The sequence below is a fragment of the Colletotrichum paranaense genome (genome assembly GCF_030867605.1).
Source record: "Colletotrichum paranaense strain IMI 384185 chromosome Unknown Scaffold_7.1, whole genome shotgun sequence".
NCBI classification, from domain to species: Eukaryota; Fungi; Ascomycota; class Sordariomycetes; order Glomerellales; family Glomerellaceae; genus Colletotrichum; species Colletotrichum paranaense.
Window position 1 is genome coordinate 1,957,108 of NW_026848965.1, and position 18,016 is coordinate 1,975,123.

Consider the following 18,016-nt stretch of genomic DNA (forward strand, 5'->3'; position numbering starts at 1 on the left):
GTTTGATAGTAATGGTTTGCTACACAGAATTGACTGGTCGTCAGCTTTTCTAAACTTGAAGACTTTCAGTCAGAATCGCTGTCCCTTGATCTCCTACCAAAGTACATGTTGTGGCCTGAATGATATTTATCCCCCATCGCAATGTCCGCATTGCTGCCTGTCGAAACCAAACCTTTCGCTTTGCCGTAATTGTTCATCGAGATATTATTAGACGCGGCATCAAAGTCCGAGTCTGGGAGGGATGGGTCCACTTCTGACAGAGAGCGGATTGCATCCTCTAGGCCGCCAACTTGCTTTTGCAACTCCGTACTTGCCTTGAATATCTGACGAATAGCAAGTACCTTGAGCTTTTTGAGTATGTCTTGCATCAGGCTTTCGACTTTGTGAGCCTTGCCCAATGGTACGACTTTGTTATGATAGAACTTGACAAGAGCGGACCACTCTTTGACCTCCTTTTCCTGGTTCTTGCCGCCCTCAATGTCTTTGAAGATGTCGCGTAAAGTGGAAGCCCGCTTTTGACAATCGCCCAGTGCGGGTATAAGTTCCTTCTCAGCCGCGGCGTCTGGTTTCTCGGCTTTCAGGGCTTCATGAGCGAGTTGCAGTGTGTTCTCGACGAGTGGGAGGCTTTTCCCCACCTCCTTGAAGGCTGCGGGTAAACCCTTGATGTGTCTGATAGCATCGAACGTAGCCAACAACGACTGGATGACGGTAAGAGTGCTTGCTGTGATGCTCAGAGGATCCATGTTGGAAAGCTCTGAGCCCAAGGTAGGTATCCGAAATAGCCGCCGTTGGAGCGTTTCTGGAAATAGATGCGCAGGCTCAAGCACTGTGCTATGACTGACATCAAGGAATAGCCGCGGTTGATCAAGACGGCTAAGTTGCAAACTTCAAGATATGTTCCAACCAAACAACTCAGGGACAGAGAAGAGGCCCGGATTCAGCAGCTTCTCTATGTTTAAGCATTTGGACCATGCTCTCGGCCGAAGAGTCAACGAATCATAAAGGAGATTTCGCGCCCACATCATTGCGCCAATCCGACTTGCAGGGGACTCGAAGAACAGAAGCATGTCACGGGGGCTGAGCTTCACACCATGATCTTGGTGGCAATGGGCTATCCTACTGGCTCAAATCCCCACGTCGCTTATCCCAAAACACGTCAATACTGCCACCATCATTGAGCGGCCGGCTGCAAAGTCTTACCGCATGCATATATATTGCATGCCAGCCTGCTTGAAGTGTTCGTTAGTGTGCAACGTTCTACAAGCGTTTCGCTCTGTTGGTTTGAATGAATAGTTGGAAATGCTGTTAGAAGAGGTGCGGCCTCAATTCAGGGTCCAGCTTTTGAGTCGCAAGATTATTTACCAGCTTCCAACGCTGCGTTCTGGATTTCAGCGTTTAACACAACCTCGTCAGTCCCTCTCCGTAAATTGGTGTTAGAGATCAATTGCCTTAACCCAAGTATAACCAAGTACTCTGCCTCTTGACGTGGTTTCCTACACCTCGCAGTACATTAGCGCCAATCTAGCGCCATTGGCCGCATATGTAAGCTGCGACAAGCCGGTTGACTTCAAGGCAGAATTCAAGGCGTCCATGAGGCAGCTGCATTTCTAGCATAGCCTGCTTCAAAGTCATGTCCGGTCCCTGTGTCCAAGGATGAAACGGGGCAAGTGACGGCCGGAGCGGCGACCTGTCTAATCGGAGCAGCTGGATAAACGGCGAACGGGTGGTCTTCTTTTCATCGCCGCACGACACATGACTGCCAACACGAACCAACAACCACCCTCAGAGCCAATGACAGGAACGATCGATGGCGGCCTTCAGAAGCCGACCGGCAAGAAAATGTTTCGAAGAGAGCCGAGCCTATCCCGCGCGTTTTCCTTCGGAGCGGCGTGGCTCGGAATGGGATGACGAATATAATAAAGCAGCAGCCACACTACGCACCCCGACTCTAGCAAATTGGGACCGTGTCGCATTATCCACACCTGGCAGTTGACAGTATGCTTTGAAAGTCAATAATTCTTCGCTCCATCAAACACCCATTCACCTTACATTCAACACCATGGTTTCAGCGCTCCCCTATACTTCACAAAGAGAACCAATCCAACAGGAAGATATTCCAGAAGACATTGACTGGAGCGAATCGGAATCCGACGTAACACGAAGATCCTACAGACAACACCAGCGTCACACAGAACCAGTCGACAACTTCGAAGATTTTGCCTCACAATTTGCATGGGACGGAACATACGCCGATCCAGATAGCTTGAGCCCTCATCACGAAGCAAGATTTGCTACCGGCCAGACAGTCCCGTATAGGCGCGGTCATCTAGAAGGTTTCGCAGACCCTTCACGGCACAGAGGTCCCCCGAACCGAAAACCCCCGCCTCCCGGTCCCAACGATCCTCAAGGATTCAGTCAACAGCCTGAAGGCCCAGCAATGAACTACTACGGAGTTCCTCCTCCTCCTCCACCTCCCCATCCTGGCGTATATCCAATGCATGCGCCTCCAATGCCGCATTATACTCCAGCACCTCATACTGCTGGTTGGAAAAATTCGATGGGCGGGCCCCGGCCTATGGGACCACCACCATCTACATATCCTCCACCGATCGAGCCTTACAGTTCTTACTATGTACCGCATCAAGGACCAGTCCACCCTCATCCGTACGCTGCCACACCTCGCAGTCATGCTTATTATACCGGCCCTCGCCCACAGACTACTTTCCCCCGTCAACGCAAGGATCATTACCCACAGTATCCCGCACCGCAACAGCCAGTCGAGGGATATTATGAGGAAGCAAGCGCGCCCAGATCGAAGAAGCAGCCTAAGCCAAGACAGGAGAAACCACACAAACGAACAAGTCGAGATGATGACATAGAAGAGATGAAGAGAGGAATGGAAGATCTGGCGTTCAGGCAACAGCAAGTGCATGATGGTTGGAAAGCTCAAGAAAGACGCGAAAGGAAAAAGGCATCGGATGCAGCCTTGATCAGACAGGTGAAAAAGACTGTACGGAAGGAGCTGGAAAACAATGCCAGTGCTCTGAGAGACATTGACGTGCGCTCAGAATTGAGCAGGCGACTCCTCCGCTCCGACATTGGCTCTAGGGGTTTTTCTACGCCTGCTCCGTCAGTCTATGATGAACCGGATGCTGGCCCCATTATACAAGCTACTGCCAAGGAAATCTTGAAGGCAGTACGTGGACAGTCGCTGTCAGATCTTGGAGGCTTTCAAGCTCCTCACAGACCATCTCATCGACGAGCTGCATCAGAAGTTCCTTACTCTGGCGGCAGCCATCCACCACTACCAAGAGACAGTGATGCTACCGCAACTAGCAACCCCTTCATGCCGAACCAAACGATCTATGGTCAACCCCCCTACCAGGGACCCGATCCACAACAAAGACAAGCCCAGAAATCCGAAGCCTATTGGACCGGAACAGTGAGGAAGTCTCGAACGAGGAGTGGAAGCCACTCTGGGCCGCGATTTCAAGGAGATACGAATACGCCACTTCACGGTAGCCTGTCTCCCGGTGACAGCGGCTATGCTTCACCGGAACCGCTGAGATCGGAAAGACCATTCGATCAATCAAGGGCACGAAGGGTTTCATTCCGAGATAGCGACGGAGCATCTCGCCCCAGACGTGAGGACATTCGAGGTGAAGAAGTGGTTGACTGGTCGGAAGATGAGGTCGAGGTGCCAGGACACCCCCAAAGACGAACGAGAACATACAGAACTGGGGCGCCTGGGCAGCCAAACTTCACAATCGAAGTAAGGGGTCCACCGCCAACAGCGCCAGAGGTTGGCCACTTCTAAGAAGCTAAGAAGGGGAGGGCTGTAATTACTTTCTTTGGGGGGAAGAGGGGGAGCGTTTGAAAGCTATCAGCAGGAGGTAGTACGGGATGTAAAAGCGTGCATTATGTCTGTACTATACCCCTAATCACGTAGCATGTTTTTGTCGTTTTTGCAGTATTGAAATACTTTGTCGACGTAAATTGAATGACGATTATCATAGCTTGAACATCACCGGTGAACCCCTTTGGTCTCCCATGCGTTACGCGAAAGTACTTGAAGGAAAAAATAAACTCAAACCCAGTACTCTATATCTGAGTGAGATGGACAGGACGGAAGACTTCCATTTCGATTGCATCTAATTATTATTGAGCAAGCCTAATTTTGCTATTTAATTTCCTTGAAAACCGGCCCGGTGCCCTGTCTAAACTGTCCAGTATGTGCTTTTTGTATTGTTAAACACTAATGCTTCAATATTATATATCAGTATCATTCCTTGATGGATCGCACAAGGCTTGAGGTTAGCGGTTCACGGAGCCATATTGTAGAAGCCGTGCTTCAAGAGTACTATCACATGCTTCCGGTCGAAGAAACCATATGTCATCAATATGAAGCCATCTAGGGCTAGAAGTAACAGGCTGTGTGTATGGACATATGATAGAGATAGAGGCACTGCACGAGAAGTGGTGATGGTGTGATGCTAGACTTTTGTTGGCAGACTAGCCTATGTAAACCTTGTATGTGCCATACAACAAAGCAAACCCCATTTGAATAACTCACCAGCCTGAAGAATAGTAAGGTCTCTCGGGCTTGGTGCAATCGTTCTCAGGACGTCTTAGTTGACGTTCAAAGATACGGCCCGCACCTTGACATTAGTTCGGGCTCTTAAAAAGTTTAACCACATTGATAATAGTAGGGAGCCGAAACAGCCTGACATGTCGAGCCCGACTTTGCGCATTGTCAGCATCAAGTAATCTCCTACGATTTTAGAAGAAGTCAACTTACAACACAAGTGGTACAGCCGGTGTACCCTTCGCCACCACACTGAGCATACTTGGCAACAGTGCAGCCGGGCAGCCCACCAGAGGCCGTCGGCAGTGGCACGCTCGATGCGGTTCCAGTAGGTCCAGAGCCAGCGGTGCACGTCGACTCGCAGCCAACGCAAGCAGCACCGGCACTCTTGGTCGAGCCTCCGGCGTACACAGTCGGGCCCGGCACGACGTAGGTAGTCAGGGCCCTGTGAATATCGACAAGTATGCCAGCATCAGAAGCCTTGTAGGCGCCAGGGAATGAGACGGTGCCGGGGGAAGCACTTCCTCCGCCAGTCACGGTGAGTTGGAAGCAAGTCATGTACAGCTGGGCGCCACCGCTCGAGCCGGCCGCGTGCAGGGCAATGGACTCGGCGCGAAGGAGGTAGTCTCCGGCGGGGATGTCTGAGGGAATCTTGACCTGGACTTTACCACAGCAGGTGTTCATGTCCTTTGATCCCCAATTGTCGCCGTCGCCGTTTGCACTGCCGGCCGCGGCGGACCATCCGTCTTGGTAGATCTTGAACCAGCCGGTCGAGCCGTCGGCGGTAGTAGCGTCGGAAACCTTGGTCATGTAGGCGAGAACGGGGCCGTAGTGTGCGCCTCCGATGGCTTCTTGGGTGCATGTTCGGTCGTTGGGTTGCTGTAAGCGAGGACGTTAGATCTTACATGGAACATTCATATCGAACTGTGTGGTTCAACGTACCTGATGCATCTCGACAACAACTGAGGATCCGGCCTTGACCACACACTTGCGAGCAACTGGGCCGCCGTTGGCATTGCATCGAACATCGTTGGAAGTGACGTCTTGAACGGGTGAGTTTGAAAGCGGGAGTCGGGCACATTGGCCGCCGAACTACTACTAGTCAGCGCAAGCTTGCGATTTCTCATTTCAAGGGCTTGGGCATACGTCTACTCCATCAACCCACAGAGCCTGAAAGGTCGCGTGTGCTGAAACCTGGTTGGCCGCGATCGCCAACAAGGATAGAATAGCGGACTTCATGACGATCAAAGCTTGGTATACGGGAAGAGTTGATTGATGTCAAGGAGGATGGCGTGCGCAAGAAATAGCTCCAACATGCTCAACTTGGGTTCGCTACTATATACTCGACATCTCAACCGACTTTCCTCCCGGTCATTTGTAATGAAAGTAAATGAATCGTCTGATCCAACGTAGGAATCTCATAGCTGTGACTCTTGGTCAGGATCCCTCACTACCCTTGACGGGGCGACTTGACGAGTGAGCGAGCGTGTTGTAAATGAAGGTAGGACCCCGTGGACGTGGAAGACACACCGCAATCAACTGATCCTTGACGCATGCTACGTGCCATGCTCCAGAACTTCCCCAGAGTTTTGCTAAAAGGCTGTCAGCGGCAGTCTACTAGTCTCGGTAATTGGTGGATTTCGGCAGTAGGATGGGATCACGGAGGGCCAGCCCCGTCGTTGGTACGCCAAATGCGGGAATTGTGGCTTTGGTTCCGTTTTGTTTAAATGGGCTGAATCCCAAGGTCAAAGCATCCATCTCGATAAGTCTAAAGATCCAAGTTGTATGTGTAGTAATTGTGCGAGTGACAAAAATTCCTACAGATTCGAGTTTGTGCAACTTTTGGGCGCTGGGTAACGCAAACAACCATTGTTTGTATCCCCTACTTGAGATTGGCAACTTGACAGAGCAGATGCTAGGAGTGAACTTGGTCAACATGTTAGGAGAAGGCCAAAAAAAAAAAGTGACAGGTGGCAGTCTAAGCGGTGGCCTTGATGCAGCTCATAAACCACGCACTCGTCGACAGGCCCTATACCAAGCGATGCCAGTAGAGCAGAGCACCGGATGTCCAGTTTAGCTTTCAGGACCAGTGTCAAGGCTGTGTGAAAGCATAGAACATTTACTAACTTCTCTTCCTCCGGTCCATTCCTAGCGGCTCATGTGGTATTCTCAACAGTACTCCTCTCGTTCCCACTTTGAGAGGAGTCAAAGTAAGTGCGAAGCTCGCAACATTCATGCTCTTGTTGTATCTCAGAACTCCCTGTTGAGACCCTCGGATTGATGGGTTTCAACAGTGATTCATATAGTCACAAAGCCTCTGTCTCAAAACAGCCCAAAGATTCTCCCGCTCAACCACTTGAATTGGGCATCAACTTAAGTCATACTCTTCTGACTAGTACACGTTGTGCTTGGTGAAACTGAGAGAAAGGTTCTCTTTAACCTACGAGTTGAGCTTTGGATTTGGGTACATGTAAGGATCAACGTTCTCAGAATGATACGTCTTGCCGATATCGACCGGTTTTAGCGAGGAATCGATCAAGCTACTGGAGGGCTTCAGCCCACTCTGCAGTTCGAGCGCTTCTGCGCATGGCCTGCATGTCCATCCATATTGGGTTGTCCTGGGCCAAATTGCCAGGCCCCAGTTCTCGAAACCCACTCAACTTCCACGCATCGTCCCACTCGTCGTCGCCCAACATATTCCGCACTCTGGGCGCACAGAAGCAAGCCTTGTTGGCTAAGTGGTATAGCGTCTCACTAGTAATAGTGACATGAGAAGATCGGCGGTTCGATTCCGCCACGAGGCAATTCGCGACTCACTTGATGAGTTTCATTTTTTGACTTTTGCCATAGCGATGATTCTGACAGACGCTGAGCTATCATCGTGTGCGTACTGTGTCTACCGTGAACTTTAGGCATTCATTAATACATGGTCATGTTTTTGATTTGCCAGATAGGACTTGCAAGGCTTCACAGTAGTGATTTGTGTTATGTTATCTACATGGGTGCCAATTTTCTCTCCATCGCGAAAGTTGTTAACAATTTCAAGGACCACAACCAAAATCAGAGCTACCCCGCATTGAAAGTAAACAACCCCGCGCTTTTCTGGAAGCGGATTCTACACCAGCATGAGATGAAGTGTGACCCAACGTATTTTGATGGCCAAGGCACATCCACCTGCCTACTCTCGTTCCAGCAAAAGTGTCAGAAGAAGCGCCGACTATACCTCATGTTGATGAAGGCAAGATGCCAGGAGATGCAGGCGGCGCAGCAATCGAGAGCATTGCAGCCTGGGTGGTTCTTGAATACAGCTGGAAAGGCTTAGGAAGACAAGCCGGCTACCCGACGCGGGGACATAGCATAATTGTAAGTTGGGGGGCGAGACTTAGATCGGCTTTGCCAATTCCCCATGTCAATTGTTCGGACGAGCAGGAAGTTCATCCCGTCGGATAGATGGCCCTGACGCTAGGTCTCTCTTGGCTTGAGCCTGCAGTTGAAGATCGCTGTACTTGACTGTTGGCTCGAGGAGCTGTCCAACTCTGTGGTGTTCACTCGAAGGGCTTTATTGACCTTTGCGACGCTTTCCAAGGGATGAATATGCCTACGGGTAAATTGGTCAAGGCTCATCTGCGACTTACCATGACCCGAGAGTCTCGGGCTCAGTGAACAGTCGCGGGAATGGCACCATGGACGCTACCCACTTTGACATCTTGAGTGGGAATTTCAACCAGGTAAGATCGCATCCCAGCCGTCTACGAAGAACGGTTTGCCAATTCCACACCTCGATTCATGTATGCTTCGCCTGTGCCTGGTCTCATTTGACAATTTGCCCCGACCCCAACTTTCGGACAACCATCCTCCGCGTTAAAAGCAGCATAGCGTCCCGGTCCCTCACCTTGGCATCTCCAACTTCCCCTCCGCGTGCCCCGGTCGACGCACCCGTGGCACGCGGCCCAACGGCCTCCGTCGTTCGAATCGGGAAACGCCCCGGATCAGATGGTATGGCTCGGATCGCGTTTACTGCAATGATGTAAACTTTTCCGAGGGTGAGGGTCAATATATATGGCACGTAGCCGCGAACATGTGTCTCCGCCTTGTCGGGCTTTTCGCGTGTCTGGCGAGAGGATTATCTGGAATTGGTTGCAGGTCTTCCCGTCAATTGATCCAACAATGCTACCTCAACTCTCCGGTCTGCTCTCCATTGGCCTTTTGGCCAGCGGAGCCGCGTCCGCGGCTTGCATCAGGAAGGGCTTCGTCACGGTCAAGGGCACAAAGTTCCAGCTCGATGGCGAAGACTTCAACTTTGCGGGTAGCAATGCCTACTACTTCCCCTTCGACAACGTATGTGACCTGCAAAGAGCAGCCCAATTGATTGACTTTAGCAAGATGTGATGAAACTGACCAAGTTTTCTAGAACCAAGCCGATGTCGAGGCCGGCTTGACGGCAGCCAAGGACGCCGGATTGAAGGTCTTCCGCACATGGGGCTTCAACGACAAGAACGTCACCTACAATGCTGGTGGTCTACCCCAGTATGGCGGCGAGGGTGCTGGCGACACAGATATCGTCTTCCAGAGATGGGAGAACGGCACTTCCATCATCAACATTGAGGCCTTTGACAAGGTCGTCAACGCAGCGGACAAGGTCGGCATCAAGCTGATTGTCGCGCTCACCAACAACTGGGCCGATTACGGCGGCATGGACGTCTACACGGTTAACTTGGGTGGAAAGTTCCACGACGACGTGAGTAGCCCCCAACTTTCTTCCACAAACAACAGAACTCTGCGGTACCCGAATGCTAACCCAAATGCGGACCTAGTTCTACCACGTCCCCGCGATCAAGGACGCCTTCAAGCGCTACGTAAAAGAAATGGTCACCCGCTACAAGGACTCACCAGCCATCATGGCCTGGGAACTCGCCAACGAACCCCGCTGCGGCGCAGACGGCACCCGTAACCTCCCCCGAAGCGACGACTGCACGCCCGAGCGCCTCGGCGCCTGGATCACCGAAATGAGCGCCTACGTCAAGTCCCTCGACAACAAGCACCTCGTAACCTGGGGCGGCGAGGGCGGCTTCAACATCGAATCAGACGACTGGGCGTACAACGGCGCCGACGGGAGCGACTTTGACCACGAGCTCGCGCTGCCGAATATCGACTTTGGCACGTTCCACTCCTACCCTGACTGGTGGAGCAAGACGGTCGAGTGGACGGAGCAGTGGATCCGGGATCACGCGGCGTCTGGAAAGAAGGTTGGAAAGCCGGTTGTGCATGAGGAGTATGGATGGTTGACGGCTGATAAGAGGCTTGAGTACCTTGGCAAGGTGGACGACACGCCGAGGACAGAGGTGCTGGGCAAGTGGCAAGCGATTTCGCTGGAGGAGGAGATGCCGGATATGTACTGGCAGTACGGCTTCTCCAACTACTCGTATGGTCGCAACCATAATGATGGGTTCACCATCTACCTGGATGATGCCGAGGCCCAGCCGCTTGTTTATGAGCATGCCGCCAAGGTCAATGCCCTTTAGACATAGTATTCAAAGTATATATGTTTGCCTATGTAGTAGTACGAGCTACTGTACAACAGTCGAATTGCATTGGCCGTTCATTGAAAAACTCCAATCGACTTCCGTATAAGAATGTTTGTATTCTAGGCCAAGTTATTATTCTCAGTTACACAACTTGGATCGCCATATGGTGTAAAGTAAATTAAGGTACCAGCCAGGTTCACTTCACATTTGTTACTGTGGACAAGTAAAGAATACATGTAAGCGAGTCAACTTCTAAACATGGGTATATACAGCTGCCAGGGAAAATCTATGTGCTATGAAATGATCAATCTATGCTTCAAATCAAAATCAACGCTCATCAAACTCGCTCCATCACCTCCCTCATCTCCTGCCCATCTCATACGGCTCCTCGACCGACTGATACTTAGTCGACTGCCACTCGCGCCCCCTAGCCCTAGACTGCTTCCTCTCCTCCGCCTTCATCTTCAACCCAAACACAATCGCCTCCACAATCTCCATCGGATTCCACATCTCCACCAACGCCCACACGCCCCCGGGCCCACCAGAGTACGTCTGCGGCTCATACGCCTCCAAATCCCCCGCCAACGGCCGGCGCGTGTTCCCGCCGCCAATGACATAGGGCCGGTGCGAGTACGCGTAGTGGAAGAACGCAGCCAGCGGCAGCATCTCGATGCAGATGAGCATGGAAGGGATACCGATGCGCAGATCGGCGTCGGTGAGGGTGGATGTCGGGTTGAGGGCGCCCGTGTCCTTGAGGATCCAGAAGATGATGTTTTCGAGAAAGGTGAGGGTGACGACGAGCTTGAAGGCGAAGAATTTGGCGAGGGGTTGGTGGTGGGAGAGCTTTTTTCGGAGTTGCATGAAGAAGCGGATGACGGTCATGAGGGCGATGGTGAGGGAGGCGGTGCCGATGATTTGCAGCTTTGGGGAAATTGTCAGATGAGTTATAGGCGGGGACTGAAGGTTTGACTCACCCATAGTCTAGCGAAATGTACTTTGCTTTCGAACTCACAGTAGACTCCAGCAGCTTGGGTGATGGCGGTCAAGATGGCGACGAGGAGGGCGACGACTGGATATTGGAAGACGGCGAACCACATTTTCTGCGATGGGATGTTAGATGTATCCCTCCACGGTGCTTGACGAGATGCAGTAGACTAACCCTATACCACTCGAGACCATTCTCCTCCCCATTGGCAGCCTTCTTATTCTTCACAGTCATGCCGGCGAAGAAGACATCCCTGTGCTGCTCGCTAGGCGAGACGAACTCGCACAGGAGGAGGAAGAAAGTGGCCAGGCAGATGGACTGGACGAACTCGAGCCAGGGGTGGAGGTAGACCTCGGCCGTGGGGAAGCAGATTGACAGAAAAGAGATGATGGACCAGAAGGGGATGATGAGGGAGATTCTGAGGATTCTGTTTTCTGCTGTTAGCTCTACCGTGTCTGGGTTCGTAATTTTTATGGATGATGGAGGGGAACGCACTTGATTTGCTCGTTGCTCTTGCTGAGATGCGTCGCGTGGAGGATCATGAGGGTGAAGATGATGAGGCAGGATGCGGCAGCGAAGCTACCAGAAAGGATCATGTTGAATGTGTAGAAGGACATGGTGCCAAAGAGGGGTTGAGATGCATCTTGAATTGGTGTTAGTAAAAGAAGCTTGGGTAATGACAGACTAGGTGAGAGTGAATGTGCTGACCTTCGGCGAGGGAGATGTGTGGGCAGGTATCCTTGGTGCTATTAGAGCTGCTGTCATTGTCGCGAAGAAGGCCGCGGGCCTGGATAAGAGCTTCGTAAACAAGCATAGTAAGACTAAAGGACCAGGTATGTCAGGCTAGTCGTATTCTAGAGTGAAGTAGGTTGATGATGGTTCGAATACTCCAGATATCTAGAGCTCCCAAGCCCGGTAGTTATATCATTTCCAAAACTACCTTACACGCGAGGGAGTCCTCCCATACTTCCCCCGGCCCCATATTCAATAGGCAGCTAGCTGTAAGTCAGAAAACAAGCCTTCGGGCCCCATCCGCCAGCCTGCGCGTCCGTTGCATCGGCGTCCCCATCCATCGCATTCGCTTACTTACATTCGCTGGAAAATCCTCCGCTAACCACAACTCCGCCTTCCTCCAAAGCCAACGGTCGCTGCGGTATCCAATAAGCTGTCGAAGCGCATCAGCGGCGCCCCGGGGTGGTTGAGGGGTTGTAGCGCCGTACCTTATCTAGACGCAATCTAAGCCCGCGGGAGCAGGTAGGCCTCTTATCGATTAACGATGCATCTTACTCATCACCTCTACGGGGAAAGATCTTTTCCGTTTCTGTATAGAAGCTCATTGCTGGTATTGTCCTTTAGTTTCGTAGTACGGAGTACATAGACATGTCATACAGATTGATGTAAATCCACAGGGCGCTTCAATCCCGTGGCTGAGCCACCAGAGTCTTGACTCTTGACTCTGCGGCCCCATAACCTCAAGAAATGCTACTATTCGGGAATGGTCTCAGGATACCCTACTTTCGTGTCGCGCCCTATCTCGCGACTCGGATAATCGGCACACGGCCAGAATCCTACCACCACGTCTCACCAGCGACCGCTCATCACCGCGCAAATACCTCAAAGTTCGAGGACGCTCTTAGGACCCAGATCAAGCAGAAAATTGGGGTCGAATGGTTTTCCTCTTCCGGCATGAGGCAGGCTTACTCGGCTCAGAAGTGCCGGGCTCTGCTTACGCCTTGCAGTACTCTACCGCAAACTGATCAAACTCTCTCTTTTGCACCAGTAACTCTACACCGTCGACAGACCTCCCGCTTTCAACGGCGCAGGCAGCAGCAGCGCAAATCTGGCGCTAACACGTCGAAACAAGCTTCTCGTTCCCTGAGCCAGTGAGCCGGGGTAGGAATGTTGGGATCCATGATCAATGATCAATGATGCGGGTCGTTGGTGCCTAGTCTTATGCTTTGAACATATTGAGGGGTCTCTTGAATCCCTCTAACGGATTCAACACGGCGTCCGCTTTTCAATGGTCTTCTCTGAGGAAACTTCCCCTCGCTGGGAGGGTTCTCATGAAGGAAGATCAAATTTACATGCGATCCCACGAAAGTCTATGCCTAGGGGTAATCAGACTGCAAAGTGGGTAAAAGGCAGAGGTGCGATCGTCAATGATCGGCCATAGGGGGAGCAGCAAGCTATGCGAGCGTAAGCAGCCTCCAGAGCCCACCAAGTTAAGCTGAAAGAACTAGGTAGGCGCACGAACACCACTTTTCACGTTGGCGGGCAGGGCTGTATACTTGGGTGAGTATTGATGTCATGTTCATCGGCGAATTGAGTTTAGCACCGACCGGCGAATACCCCGAGCGAACAAGCCGACGGCGGGTACAACTAGATGATTATGTCCGTAGAACCCACAACAAGAAAACAGCGAAATGTCGGCTCCGTTCCCAGATGACGGAAGTTACTAAACCCCGACTTTACAGTTCGGAAATCTCATAGAAGTCAACATACGCGCTCCAAGCTTCGGAGCTCACTCCCATTCGCCCTTGTTTGTAGAGTATCATCAGTCCTGCGCCTCAACTTTGGTCGCAATCTGATGCACCCCTCCGCCGCCCTCAATAACATCCTCCAGATTATCCACCGGGATGCCCCTCAACGCCGCCTCCGGGAACAGCATCCCGCCCGCCCTCGGCTTCAACGCCGTCAAGATCCCCTTCTCCTTGGCGATTCTCAACAACGCATCCCTTGCCACGATTCGCAGGTGCCGCGGCGCCGTGGGGAGAATGTACAGGTGGCTCAGCGGCCAAATCAACCTCACGCCATCGAAATACGACGAGGGCAAATCCGGGTCTAGGTCCGGCATTTTCCCGCCCAACGACCTCGGTATCCCCTCCACGACATCCCGACCGGCCGTCGCGATGATGCCCACGCAGAATTCCCGGCGGGCGTGAAGGACTTCCGGGTTCAACAACGGACACCCACCACAGTCTACGTCGTAATCTTCCGGGACCAGCGACGGCTCACCATACTCGACGAGATTCGAAATAAGAATGATCATGTGGTGCACCTTGATCCTTGCGCTCCGCCACGAGTTCCAGAAGTAGCCCCACATCGGCCCCGGTTCGAATTGGAACTCGGGCGCCGCGTGCATCCACTCCGCCATGGCGAGGTCTGCCCGGTCGCTCTCAGCAATGAGGGCCGGGTATGCTGCCCGGGCGCGAGAGGCATCGCCGCTGAGTGTTAGCGGGATCAGTTTTGATAGAAGAGAGCATGCTGCAGAGAGGTAGCGGGCAGTGTGAAGAAGGAGGCCTTCGCTGGGTTGGAGGGTTGCTTCGATGATGTCGAGCCAGCGTTCAAAGTCCGGGGGACAAGGTGTGTTTGCAATCGTGAGTTGGACTTGCTAACATACGGGTTTAGTAAACCAGAGCAGATAGGTCTGGAGTGTCCTGCTTACAATCATATTGTGCATGACCCAGAAGATTTGACGGCCGGACCGGGTGTAGAGCTGCCGGTCCCCCCTTGCCCGCATGAGGCTGAGGAGGCCCTGGCCGTGGATGTGCCAGGGAACTTCGGGCGACGAACCCCTTTCTTTATTGGTAATGAACGATCTCCGTTCCAACCCGCCAATCATCAGCTGCCAGAATTTTGTTTCAGTCCCCTGGTCGCCAAAAGCAATACAGCAACAGCCCAGCACATTGCACACCGAGGTTTGGGCTGAGTGTCATGCGAATAGCATGTTATAAGCCTCTTCACTCACCTCATAGTTCCCAAGCAACCAAACCGCAACGATCGTTGAATCAGAAGTATACGTCTTCGGGTTTCTGATAGCCTCCTGTACCGCGGCCAAAGCATGGCCGAGAACGATGGACAGCTCGTGATAGTCGGCCCTGGGACGGAACTTGTTAATCATGTAGGCCCTGGTAAAGACCTGGCCGGTGAGCACGAGGCAGTGGTTTTGGCCGGCACCCCTGAACAAGCCTGGAAGAAAGTCCAGGCTCTCGTAGAATCCCAGGACCAGCGGGATGGATTCGGCAGTCCAGTGTTGACGGATAGTCTTGAGCACGGGAAGTGCTACGGATAGCTGCGTCGAGGTAGTGGTGTCAGTGGTGACGCTCGTGGCAGGTGTGGACTGCCGGCTCGGTTGGCGGCTCGACCCAGGGGACGCCGAGGTTGAGATCGATGCCGCTGTCGATAATTCAGGTGTGAATTCTATGATCTGTAGGGTCCCGGTCCTTGAGTTGGTTATCAACGCCGCCTCATCGTCCTGGTCTTGGTGCTGGTGGTTCCTCTTCTTCTTCCGTCGCTCAAACGAGGTGGGATCGGCGTTCTGAAAGCGCATTCCATCATCGTCGCGGTAGCCGGGGCACTGGACCCCGTACTTGATGCATCTTTCGCACTGAGGTCGGCCTAAATCGCACTTTTTGCATGCCGCGGGCACGGCGCGCGCGGCCGGACCCCCCAGTTGTCAGCTGCAAGGCGATGGAGACTTGGGATGATTGTTCACACGTATAAGGCAAAGTAGGTACGATAGGTAGGTACATGTATCCATCAGTGAACCAAAGGCACAGAGTAGGTACAACACGCGACGACGCTACGCACTTGCGAGCGGGAGCGGGAGGGCGGGAGGGAGCCGTTATGATTCGGATTTCGTTGAGTACTCATACGGAAATTGTGCGTCTAGATGTCTCATTCTCTCACCTTGACCCTTCGGCTCCGGCACAAGTGGCAGTTTGGACTCGGCCTGCCTGTATTTGGCATCGCGCGGCTCGGCTGACTTGCGGATACTGGATTTGCGTGGATGGATGGGTGCGAACCAACCGGGGCCGACGGCGGCGAACCGCTCTGGTGGGAGACGTCGTTTGTCTAGGTATCCCCTTATCGACGCCAGGAACAAGTGGGAGTAACGCGGGTCGTGTTATGCAATTGGCTTGGGAACGAACGTCCGAAGACGGTCCCCACGTCCGATCTTGGCGCTGCGAGGCCGGGTTCCGCGCCGTTGTTGGAGGCGGGCAGAGAGGGAGACGGAGGTCGATGGGGGAGAGGTCTGAGAAGATGAAGTGAATTGGGACGAGATTTGCGGAGAAGGGAAGTTGTTCATCTCGAATGAGCTTCCCATAAGGCTTTAGGCAACAGTGCAGCAGCGACGGGGGGTTGCAAGTACTGCGATGGCTCCTTCCTCGCATGTTCATGGCAATTACATAAGCAACGTTATCGCGGTGATACTGCACCTCACTGATCGCACCATCAATTGTTGGCCTAATCCTAGGTACCTTACACGAATTTCCACGTGCCTGCATAGGTAGTCTTTTGATGGAAAGTTGATAGTAGAGTTTCTGCCAGAGCCTTTGACAACTACCATCCAACGTTCTAGACTTGGGATAGATATTCTACCACAGCTTTGACTCATTGTCTAACGTGATTGGGCAGCTGTTCAGCCTGTTCTGCAGCCACACTCCGTGAGGCGCTAGAGTTAAAATGTCGATCGTGTGGAGCGCCCAAGCTCTTGGGCGATCCGAATACGAAAAGCGCGCTAAGAACCATCATCACCGAGCTATCAAGGAGCTGTAAGCAATTGGGTCGCTATTGAGAGCTTGCCAACGGGAGATTCTTTCGCTCTGATCAGTGTCGTTTCATTCTCAAACGAGCGAGTCGTTGCAGACTGTCGCATGGGCGAAACTGGTGTTTGCTTGAGATCCCTGTCTGAGTCGTCCGAAAAGCAATTACTATTGTCATTGTCACTAGAGGGGCCATGAGAATGCGGTATTCTAGCAACACCAGAAGCATGAACATAAGGTCCAGTGGAGAGACGTTCGGCATTCAAGATCGACGCGCCAGAGGCGTATCACTCATCAACACCATATATGCCACGCGGATAAAAGTGTGATGACAGGAAATCCAGATGGCAGAAAAGGATAACGCATCCCGAATGCTGGGATATGCCATCCACATGTCTTCCCCGTGCTCACCCGTGGCGAAGATGGAGAATGGCCATGGAAGAATGGTGGCAGAATGGTTCGACTGGCAGCACGAGTTCCCGAGAGATCCGCCCCGCTTTCCATTTCTCCTTGAAATCCCATTGGGAATCCGGCGATATCAGCCCCACCTTGATACTTCGTAACTCCGTCTTCGGGGCGCCGCACGGACACCGAGTAGCCCGAAAGTCGCAAATTGTTGCGGTTGCTTGATATTGTGTGCAGCTCAACAATCTGCTTGAATGCGCCAAATCAGCGCTGTCAATTGAGGAGAGCTCACAGGTGGTAATGGAGGGGAAGGAACAGATCCGGTGTACTCGAGAAAGGGATTGGCAAATCAGATGGCACAAGCACGGCGTTGGCGCACCCTGCCATGCTGTTGTCATGGATGTGTCCAATGTCCATCACTGCGTAGTGCGGCGGCCACTACCAAAGTGACACCACCACCAGGGCACCAGAATGCGCCGGGAGTGTACATGTATTTGACTGAGAAGCTACGTACCGGTGGGAAGACCCCGCCAGAGGGGAAGATGCAGAGCAGAGGCTGTTGTGAGTGGCCAAAATGATCAGCCCGACCTCGTTTAAATGAACTGATGAAGCTTAGCGCCATCATTTCATCTGGCGGGTCCCTTCTTTTTTTTCTTCCTCCCTCTTGCCTGATGTGCTGATTTTGTTGTATTTTGTACCTCTGCAGCAGTGCAGGCAGGTACCTACCTAGGTGGTCGCACTTTTTTGCCATCCCTCTTTCCCGTCCCGTCCCTTGTCGCCCAATGTTACTGGTCGCAAGCGCGCACCATGGAAGGAGCTCTTTGGTGGGAGGGGTGGGCGGTGGTTGACTAATTTGCTCCAATGTGCCAATGTGGGCGAAAATAAACGGATCCAAAAATGTTTCTGCTATTTCCTTTGCCCCTGAGCAGAAAGCAGACGCCGAAGCAACAACAGCGCTGCCAGCAACAGC

General features: G+C 52.5%; 6 protein-coding genes across 6 annotated transcripts; 2 read left to right on the top strand and 4 right to left on the bottom strand.

Annotated features, from left to right (window-relative positions):
• Positions 1–65: 65 nt before the first annotated feature.
• On the bottom strand, positions 66–743 carry CPAR01_09500 (uncharacterized protein; the record flags this gene model as incomplete). The annotated part of the gene is made up of 1 exon (XM_060493765.1): positions 66–743. One exon carries the CDS (start codon positions 741–743, stop codon positions 66–68), a length of 678 nt encoding a protein of 225 aa, XP_060347895.1.
• A 1,316-nt stretch (positions 744–2,059) lies between these two features.
• Positions 2,060–3,817, top strand: CPAR01_09501 (uncharacterized protein; the record flags this gene model as incomplete). The annotated part of the gene is made up of 1 exon (XM_060493766.1): positions 2,060–3,817. One exon carries the CDS (start codon positions 2,060–2,062, stop codon positions 3,815–3,817), a length of 1,758 nt encoding a protein of 585 aa, XP_060347896.1.
• Positions 3,818–4,687: 870 nt separating this feature from the next.
• Positions 4,688–5,824, bottom strand: CPAR01_09502 (glycosylhydrolase family 61-5; the record flags this gene model as incomplete). Its single annotated transcript, XM_060493767.1, has 4 exons — positions 4,688–4,741; positions 4,799–5,464; positions 5,528–5,677; positions 5,732–5,824. The coding sequence occupies 4 exons, from the start codon at positions 5,822–5,824 to the stop codon at positions 4,688–4,690; spliced, it is 963 nt and encodes a 320-aa protein (XP_060347897.1).
• A 2,928-nt stretch (positions 5,825–8,752) lies between these two features.
• On the top strand, positions 8,753–10,107 carry CPAR01_09503 (mannan endo-1,4-beta-mannosidase C; the record flags this gene model as incomplete). Its single annotated transcript, XM_060493768.1, has 3 exons — positions 8,753–8,923; positions 8,997–9,323; positions 9,400–10,107. 3 exons carry the CDS (start codon positions 8,753–8,755, stop codon positions 10,105–10,107), a joined length of 1,206 nt encoding a protein of 401 aa, XP_060347898.1.
• A 363-nt stretch (positions 10,108–10,470) lies between these two features.
• On the bottom strand, positions 10,471–11,909 carry CPAR01_09504 (uncharacterized protein; the record flags this gene model as incomplete). Its single annotated transcript, XM_060493769.1, has 5 exons — positions 10,471–11,031; positions 11,085–11,210; positions 11,270–11,522; positions 11,591–11,738; positions 11,804–11,909. The coding sequence occupies 5 exons, from the start codon at positions 11,907–11,909 to the stop codon at positions 10,471–10,473; spliced, it is 1,194 nt and encodes a 397-aa protein (XP_060347899.1).
• A 1,740-nt stretch (positions 11,910–13,649) lies between these two features.
• CPAR01_09505 (uncharacterized protein) lies at positions 13,650–16,184 on the bottom strand (the record flags this gene model as incomplete). The annotated part of the gene is made up of 5 exons (XM_060493770.1): positions 13,650–14,486; positions 14,541–14,720; positions 14,844–15,493; positions 15,785–15,870; positions 16,027–16,184. 5 exons carry the CDS (start codon positions 16,182–16,184, stop codon positions 13,650–13,652), a joined length of 1,911 nt encoding a protein of 636 aa, XP_060347900.1.
• Between the last annotated feature and the right edge of the window lie 1,832 nt (positions 16,185–18,016).